Genomic DNA, 9,549 nt, shown 5'->3' with positions numbered 1-9,549 from the left:
AATGATGAAAAATCTGAAAGAGAAATTAAGGAAACACTCCCATTTACCATTGCAACAAAAAGAATAAAATACCTAGGAATAAACCTAGCTAAGGAGAGAAAAGACCTATATGCAGAAAACTATAAGACACTGATGAAAGAAATTAAAGACGATACAAACAGATGGAGAGATATACCATGTCATTGGATTTGAAGAATCAATATTGTGAAAATGACTATACTACCCAAAGCAATATACAGATTCAGTGCAATCCCTGTCAGATCACCAGTGGCATTTTTTACAGAACTAGAACAAAACTTAAAATTTGTGTGGGGTCACAAAAGACCCCAAATAGCCAAAGCAGTCTAGAGGGAAAAAAACGGAGCTGGAGGAATCAGGCTTCCGGACTTCAATCTATACTACAAAGCTACAGTAATCAAGAAAATATGGTACTGGCACAAAGACAGAAATACAGATCAATGGAACAGAATAGAAATCCCAGAGATAAACCCATTCACCTATGGTCAACTAATCTATGACAAAGGAGGCAAGGATATGCAATGGAGAAAAGACGGTCTCTTCCGTAAGTGGTGCTGGGAGAACTGGACAGCTACACATAAAAGAATGAAATTAGAACACTCCCTAACACAATCCAAAAATGGGCAGAAGACCTAAATAGACATTTCTCCAAAGAAGACGTACAGATGGCCAAGAAGCACATGAAAAGCTGCTCAGCATCACTAAATATTAGAGAAATGCAAATCAAAACTACAGTGAGGTATCACCTCACACCAGTTAGAATGAGCACCATCAGAAAATCTACAAACAACAAATGGTAGAGAGGGTGTGGGGAAAAGGGAGCCCTCTTGCACTGTTGGTGGGAATGTAAGTTGATAGAGCCACTATGGAGAACAGTATGGAGGTACCTTAAAAAACTAAAAATAGAACTACCATATGACCCAGCAATCCCACTACTGGGCATATACCCAGAGAAAACCGTAATTCAAAAAGACACATGCACCCCATTGTTCATTGCAGCACTGTTTACAATAGGCAGGTCATGGAACCAACCTAAATGCCCGTCGACAGACTAATGGTTAAAGAAGATGTGGTACATATATACAATGGGATATTACTCAGCCATAAAAAGGAACAAAATTGGGTCATTTGTAGAGACGTGGATGGATCGAGAGACTGTCATACAGAGTGAAGTAAGTCAGAAAGAGAAGAGCAAATATCATATATTAACACATATATGTGGAACCTAGAAAAATGGTACAGATGAACCAGTTTGCAGGGCAGAAATAGAGACGCAGATGCAGAGAACAAACGTATGGACACCAAGCGGGGAAAGGAGCGGGGGTGGTGGTGATGGTGGTGTGATGAATTGGGCGATTGGGATTGACATGTACACACTGATGTGTATAAAATGGATAACTAATAAGAACCTGCTGTATAAAAAAATAAAATAAAATTCAAGAATAAAAGAGAAAAAATAATACATGGTGCTCCCATATTTACGTGTCTCTAGTAACTTCATGTTTCCTATGAGTGAATTCGAAACTTCCTTACCCTGACAGTCACAGCCCTGTCAGTTTTCCATTTTTTTCACCACTTTCTCTTACAGGAATCCTAAAATTCAACCAAACTTTACTACCCCATTTCTTGAGCCTGTCTTGTTCTTGTTTCCACTTAGTGCTCATTTGCTCATTCCTGTTCTTAAATCCTTCATCTGTTTGCACCTATGAAAATGCTGCCCAGGTAGCAAAATCTACTTCAGTTGTCACTTCCTTGAAGGGAACCTTTCCTTATTATCTCAGGTTGCATTCCCTCCTTGTAAGTGTCTTTATGCTTTTAGTATTTTAATGGCACTGTTTCTGTGTTGCAAGTTTTTTGAAATCATAGATCAACTTTCACACATTTTCTTATAGTATTTCTCACTGTGCATTAAATGTAGTAAGAGTATGTGTATAGTGTTTTAGAGTTTACAGATCACTTTTCACATTATCTCATCAAGGCTTTATAAGTTCAGTTATAATGGTATTGGTTATTGTAAATTCCCATTTTACAGATGAGGATGCAAACTCAGGGTGGGTAAGTTATCATATAGATATTAAGGGACAAGATTACAACTCTAATTTGGGGTTTCCTACTTTCTCCTGTGCTGTATTTGTCTCACAGTATCTATTGCGTAAGTGTATGCATGCTTGCAAACGTATATAAGTTTTAAGTCAGTTATTAAACTTACATTAAGGTCGTTAACTGAATACTTAACTATTTATCAGTTACTCTGCTTTGTACTTTACATACTTAGCATAGTTTAGGCCTTGGATTTCCTTTGAATAATGAATTGTGTTTATTTCCCCTCTCCCCCGCTTCATTTAGATGAACTGAAGCACATTATTGGGGCTGAGACAACTAGAAAAATGGTACAGATGAACCAGTTTGCAGGGCAGAAATAGAGATGCAGATGCAGAGAACAAACGTATGGACACCAAGGGGGGAAAGGAGCGGGGGTGGTGGTGATGGTGGTGTGATGAATTGGGCGATTGGGATTGACATGTACACACTGATGTGTATAAAATGGATAACTAATAAGAACCTGCTGTATAAAAAAATAAAATAAAATTCAAGAATAAAAGAGAAAAAATAATACATGGTGCTCCCATATTTACGTGTCTCTAGTAACTTCATGTTTCCTATGAGTGAATTCGAAACTTCCTTACCCTGACAGTCACAGCCCTGTCAGTTTTCCATTTTTTTCACCACTTTCTCTTACAGGAATCCTAAAATTCAACCAAACTTTACTACCCCATTTCTTGAGCCTGTCTTGTTCTTGTTTCCACTTAGTGCTCATTTGCTCATTCCTGTTCTTAAATCCTTCATCTGTTTGCACCTATGAAAATGCTGCCCAGGTAGCAAAATCTACTTCAGTTGTCACTTCCTTGAAGGGAACCTTTCCTTATTATCTCAGGTTGCATTCCCTCCTTGTAAGTGTCTTTATGCTTTTAGTATTTTAATGGCACTGTTTCTGTGTTGCAAGTTTTTTGAAATCATAGATCAACTTTCACACATTTTCTTATAGTATTTCTCACTGTGCATTAAATGTAGTAAGAGTATGTGTATAGTGTTTTAGAGTTTACAGATCACTTTTCACATTATCTCATCAAGGCTTTATAAGTTCAGTTATAATGGTATTGGTTATTGTAAATTCCCATTTTACAGATGAGGATGCAAACTCAGGGTGGGTAAGTTATCATATAGATATTAAGGGACAAGATTACAACTCTAATTTGGGGTTTCCTACTTTCTCCTGTGCTGTATTTGTCTCACAGTATCTATTGCGTAAGTGTATGCATGCTTGCAAACGTATATAAGTTTTAAGTCAGTTATTAAACTTACATTAAGGTCGTTAACTGAATACTTAACTATTTATCAGTTACTCTGCTTTGTACTTTACATACTTAGCATAGTTTAGGCCTTGGATTTCCTTTGAATAATGAATTGTGTTTATTTCCCCTCTCCCCCGCTTCATTTAGATGAACTGAAGCACATTATTGGGGCTGAGACAACACGGAAAGGTATTCTTCGTGTTTTTGAAATGTTTCAGCACAACCAGTTAAATAGGAGGATGGTTTATGTCTTTTTGGAAGGCTTTTTGGAAACCTTATTTCCACAGTATAAATTCCGTGAACTTTTCAACAGACTGCATTCACGGTCAAAGCAGATGCAGAAATATAAACAGAAACTTCAAACTACTCAAGCGCCTTCTTTACAGAAAAGGTGACACTCCAATCTATGAAGCTGGTGTTCGTTTTGTCCAGGACTGATGGTGTGGACGGATCTTCTGGGGCTTAACTCATATACTGTTGTGTCTGCACCAGTCTTTTAGTGTCTCAAAATAGATTATTAATACATCCATAAGACTGTGGTTCTTCTCATCCTTGTCTATAATCCAGCCACTACCAAGAGAGATTTCTGTGTCTTAAGTGATTTGGTGCATATTTTTGCAACACTGAGAGGATACTGCCCCCGTCTCAAGCAAGAATGACATTGGTCTCTTCCGCTTCAAAGTAATCAGCATTCTCCAGCAATGACAAAGTGCCAGAGTGTATATATGAGAGCTAAGGAAAGCACAAAACAAGAGTTCACAGATAAATTGGCTGATTTGTTTAACAGTGGGAAACTGTGCAATGTACTATTTGGAGGGATTTGTTTTGCATAATGATTTTATAGGTCTTTTTCAGAATTTTGATATAGTGTAGATAGCCAGGTGAGTGATCTTTGGAACATCTGTTTCAGGTCTAGGGAAGGTGACAGAATGCCCTTAAAGTATGAAGTAACATTATATCCAAATTACAGTTTTGTGACATAAAGTAAAAACCTAGTATAAAATAAAACCAGTCAAAACAAAAATTTCATTGGATTTGTTATTCATTGGTAGAAAACAGATTTTAATTGATTCTTATGTGTCTTAAGGGCTCTATTTTGCTCTTACGGTACTCAGTCATAAGCTTTATTTTGGCATTCTGTGTGTAAAAAGAAGCATATGATGGCTCTTATTTAAGTTACAAAATTATTATGGTTTTCTTTATCTTTAAGAGACTACTGATTATATCATAGGGGCTATAATTTGTTGAAAGAACTGCCAAATACTTCTAAAAATGTGGAAATTTAAAAAACAGTACTCTTGAAAGTTACTATATGATGATTTTAAATTGTGTGATCTAGACATACGTTAGGTGATTGCAAAAATAGCAAATCAGAGGATTAAATGAGTTTATTAGTTGTATGTAAACATACAAATTCTTAACTCTATTACAGTGTACATATATAAAAATAAATAAAACAGAACTATAATATTTTTTAAAATAGGCTTTATTTATATTTTGCATAATGTAAAATTCTACTAAATAAAGCAAGTTGGCAAAACCCCTCAGTGTATACATTTAAGTCCCTAAAATAATTTTATACCAACAACAACAAAATACCTTTTCCAGTTTTGGAGCCTCTGCATTTCCTATAGTTTTCTCATTCTCCATTTGTCAATCTTGGAAGTCTTCATATGTTTTGTATGCAGGATTTCTGCATAGTTTTAAATACTTCCCCTGACTAAGGGTTTGGGTGTGTCAGCGTTTTTTGTTTTAAAAATATTTAACACTAAAACCTTAAAATAGTGAAGCTATTTATCAGACCACTGAGCCAAGATGCTGGTGTTAAAAGAACGTCCGGGTGCTTAAGATAAAGGGACAGAGTATTGGTATCCCAGTTGTTTGGGAGCTTTAAGATTGGAACAAGATGTTATTGTCTTGTTCTCACTGAGAGCCTACTAATAAAGTGAAGCCGAATAGAATAAAGCCTTCCTTTAAAGCTTTATAATAATAATCATATTTATTAATAATGCTGTTGTGCATACTTATAGTATGCATATTTTCAGCCTGTGTTGCATGTCTTCAGATTTATGTAAATGAAATCCCTTTCATTTAAACTTCCAAATGAGAAAAGATCCTTATTGACTCTGGTGGAAGATATAATATTTCTTCTTCTCAATGTGTCTTCCTGCCCTGGTCTCTCCTCATGCCCCAGGCTTTGGAAGAAAAGATATGTGAAACATGTCTCTAGGAAGCATCAGCATGGCCGTAAGTGCAATGATTTTCAGATATACCCCTGCCCATTTCAAGTATATTTTTGACATAAATAAATCTAAGAGTAAGAGCCTAGTGTGTACATGTGAAAAAGCATTTCTAGATGATGTGAGGAACGCTGGCCATCAACCAGGGAAAGAAAGGTCATGCAGGATTGTGAATTTTCATGGAGCCCTGCAAGAGAACTGCAATCATACCAAAAACTATTTGAGTAAATGGGTTTTTAAAATAATTTTTGTTTAAAAGAGTTTATATTTCAAAAGCAGAAATGTCAAATGGTAGTCTCTGTAAATGGTTATGCATCTTCTCCTTGCACATCTATGTTTTACATCAGAGAGAGCCGTGGTCATGCTAAAATTAGAGATACTTTTTGAATGACTTGGTCGAGCTGTGTGTAAAATATTTAACCCATAAGTCAAGTACAGTGTACTATGTTTAATAAAGTTATTACATTTAATGCATTTACTGCATATATGAATATATACATGAAGAGGCTTTATGTCTTCTGATATTTGATTTTTGAATGTGTTTTTAAGTCAGTGGTGCCTTTAGGCAAGAACCTTCTAAATTAATCATTCTTTGTTTGGGTTTTCTGACTTTTCAGGTAACATAAACTTTAGAAACCATCACTACTAACTTATAGTTAATTCACCTAAAAAGTTGATTGTATGATTTATATATAAGGGTTAGATGGGCATTTCCTATGATTAGGGTTTTCTGATAGTTGCTGAAAACAATTGTGCCATTGACTAATGGATGCACTTGGTTAGCCTTAATTTTTTTTTTTTTTTAATTTAAAACCTTGAATATTTCAGCTCCTTCATTTTAAGTTTGTGCTTTGGTGTTTGGAAAAAAATCAAACAGTTAAGTGCTACCAGGAAAGTGTACCAATTTTTAAAAAATTAAGAACAATATAAAATTTCACAATCTAAAAGTTTAATTTGTGCAATATTTTCATTTAATGCATGTGTATTTGAGTAATTGTAAAATAAATGAATTTTTAATGTTTTGAGATCTAGTTTAAGCTGTCTTCTTAACCCAACAACTTACATTCCGTTGTTGCTGCATCCTTTTATTTAAGGACTTGTTTTAAAAGTCTTTTTGTCACTCCTTGTAAAATTCTTTTGTTATTAGTAAATTTTGCTTATTAGGAGCATGGCTCCTGTATTACAAGGGAAAAATATAAAGAGCACATTTTAGGATTATAAGTGTTAAAAGATAACTTGTGCATATCATTCATTGTACAGTAAGTGTCAACTGTGTGCCTAACTATTCTATCAATACTTCTTTAACAAAGAAGAAACAACAGTCAGAATGTCAGTTATTTTTATTGAACTAAAAAGAAGATTAAAAATTTTATTTGGTTTGCGTTATGTTTTGTCCATTAGAAAATACTAATAAAGTATTAACAAACCTTTTTGTTGAATTTTATTTAGTAGTGATGTATTTTTATTACTTGAAAAAATACTTGCTCAGTTGTCTTATCTTTATTATCTGTGTGTATTTTCCTTTTTTCATTTTAGAAATCAAGCAATTCAAGTTCCAGGTTGATAGATGAACTATTGAGTGATTAATGACTTACAGCTAACTGAATTTAATTTTTCCTTTTATGGGGCAACTAATTTACTACCATGTGTTAAAGAAACTTCATACTTCCCTACATGCAAAATTACAATTTTCTCATAGAGAGGAAAATCTATAAGTAATCCATTAACAATTTTTGTTTGATCTCATTTTAAATTCATAGCCTGCTTGCTATTTTAGAGGTTTCATTTCTAAAGGCAATAGATTCAATACCCAGAAATGTAGCTCTGCCTAGTTGGTGATAGTCTTTGCAGGCTTCTTGGATCTATATCCACAGACTTCTCAGACATCAGTGTGATTACTCCTACCCTACCAGGGGCAGGCATAGTGTTTCTCACAATGCATACTGTAAAATAGTGGTCCCTTTCAGATGTTCCTGAAGGAATAATTTTATACTTTTATGTAACTTATGTAAATCTACATACTATTCAAAACCCTAAAATGTTCTTTCACAATTCAAATGATTGTATCAAAGGTTCTGAAAAGTTATATAATGAATAACTCTGTTTAACTTTGTTTTCCTGACTTCCCAAACTTAGTTAACTACAGAATCTTTTGTCATAAATACCTATTAATAGCTTGAGGATAGTGTTCCCAGGGAACGTGGTTAAAAAAAAAAAAAAATCATAGTAGGGGAGAAAAAAAGGTGAGGCACCTTTAGTTACACTCTATATAGAAAAACCCATGAATTTGGGAGATGGTGTTTTGGGTTTTTTTTTTCCTGTTTTTTAGCTTGTCATTCGTATACAAAGTTCAGTGTTTGAAAGTAAAAGGACAATTTGAAAAATTAACAGGAGATATTGGAGTTGAATTTGGCCCTGGATACCAGAATAATGAACTCAGTGAGGGATAATAGAGTATGTCTCCTGAGAAGTAGGAAGGATACTTGCTACTTTTTAAAGATCCTTATTTTGCTGATGTGATCAAAAGAGTAGTAACTAGGAAATGCAAAGAGGAGAGAGAAATGTAATATAGGTCAGATTTTAAAATATGTGCCAGACATTAATCCATATATAATATGGAGATGCTATGTTTGATCTAGGAACAATGGCAGCAGCTAAGAACCTACTACACAAGAAAAACAATTAATAGAATGGAAATTATACTTAATGTCTGTTTCCCAATGCACAGTGTATGAGAATTGTATGAAATGTGACATTTTAAGTTGGCAAACATGAACTTTTACATATAATTGAGTGGAATAAAACAATAGGTCTAATTGTTTGTTGGAAAACTGCAAGACCACCCCCCCTGGTGATTTACCAGGAGGCCTCTCAGGATTCGGCATTTAGTCATACTCACAGCAAAGATTTCTTACAGCAAAAGGATATAGAACAAGATGAAAGGGAAAGGGTGCATGGGGTGAAGTTTGAGGGAAACCAGGCACTAGCTTCCAAAGTTCCTCTCCCAGTGCAGTCCTGCAGGATACACTTAATTCCCTCCAGCAATGAGTTGTGACAGCACGTGTGAAACATGGCCAATCAAGGAAGCTAATTCAAGACTGTCTACATTTTTTATTGGGGGCAGGTCATGTAGGCACCCTCTGCTTGACACCAAAATTCTGGACTCCTGGAAAGAAAGCACATGTTCCACATAAACCATATATTTTGTACAAACGGTTTACGCATACTGAGCCACTTCTATCAGTTTTGGGAATGGTAGGAGTACTCCCGAAATCTAAGTTCTCAGATAGCTGAGAACAAAGGCCAACATTATAAGCGGGCCTTTCAAAGGACAGCAGTCATACCTGCTATGTTAACTCTTTTCTACACAACTAAACACCTTGATTCAAAGAAATGGCTAACAGAAAGCGATGAGTCACACTGAAGATCTTTAAGATTTATCCTTGTGTAGAAGCCTCCACACCTGGAAGTGGAAACATGACAATTCAGATGCAGATGAAAGGGGAAAAGATAGTGATAATGTTATGAATGTATGTTGCAATCCAAGAAGCTGGAGGAACATATTTGTGTATTTCCAATAAAGATTCCCATAGCAACAGTTATACAGCACTTACTAATCACAACTTTTTGAGGTGTAGATACTATTACCTTCAGTTTATAGATGGGAAAACTCAAGCATACCAAAGTTTTAGAGCTGGTAAGTGATCAGGCTGAAATCTCAACACAGGTGATCTTACTCGAGTCTGTGCCACAGTTTCTCAACAGTGGCGTTATTGATATTTTGGGCTGCATATAATTCTTCGTTGTGGGAGCTGTACTGTGCATTAAAGATGTTCAGTAGCATTCTTGGGCTCTACCTACTACATAATGCCAGTAGCACTTCCCCCATCCCTAGCTATGACAACCAGAAATGTCTCCAGAAGTTGCCAAAGGATGTC

The 9,549-nt window shown here is 35.3% G+C and overlaps 1 protein-coding gene across 3 annotated transcripts in view; it reads left to right on the top strand.

The window, feature by feature from the left end:
* The window catches only part of SNX13 (sorting nexin 13), a 155,149-nt gene extending 148,162 nt beyond the window's left edge, over positions 1-6,987 (top strand). For 2 of the 3 annotated variants that reach the window (XM_024127474.3, XM_024127470.2), the window contains one exon: positions 3,519-6,985. In XM_024127474.3, coding sequence (XP_023983242.2) covers positions 3,519-3,766 — 248 coding nt within the window. In that variant the 3' untranslated portion in view covers positions 3,767-6,985. Of the gene's footprint in view, positions 1-3,518 lie in introns of all 3 variants that reach the window. The other variant, XM_024127480.2, reaches the window with a different exon arrangement.
* Positions 6,988-9,549: the final 2,562 nt, after the last annotated feature.

The sequence above is a fragment of the Physeter macrocephalus genome, chromosome 5 (assembly GCF_002837175.3).
Source record: "Physeter macrocephalus isolate SW-GA chromosome 5, ASM283717v5, whole genome shotgun sequence".
Lineage (NCBI taxonomy): Eukaryota > Metazoa > Chordata > Mammalia > Artiodactyla > Physeteridae > Physeter > Physeter macrocephalus.
This window is presented reverse-complemented; position numbering and strand designations above follow the sequence as displayed.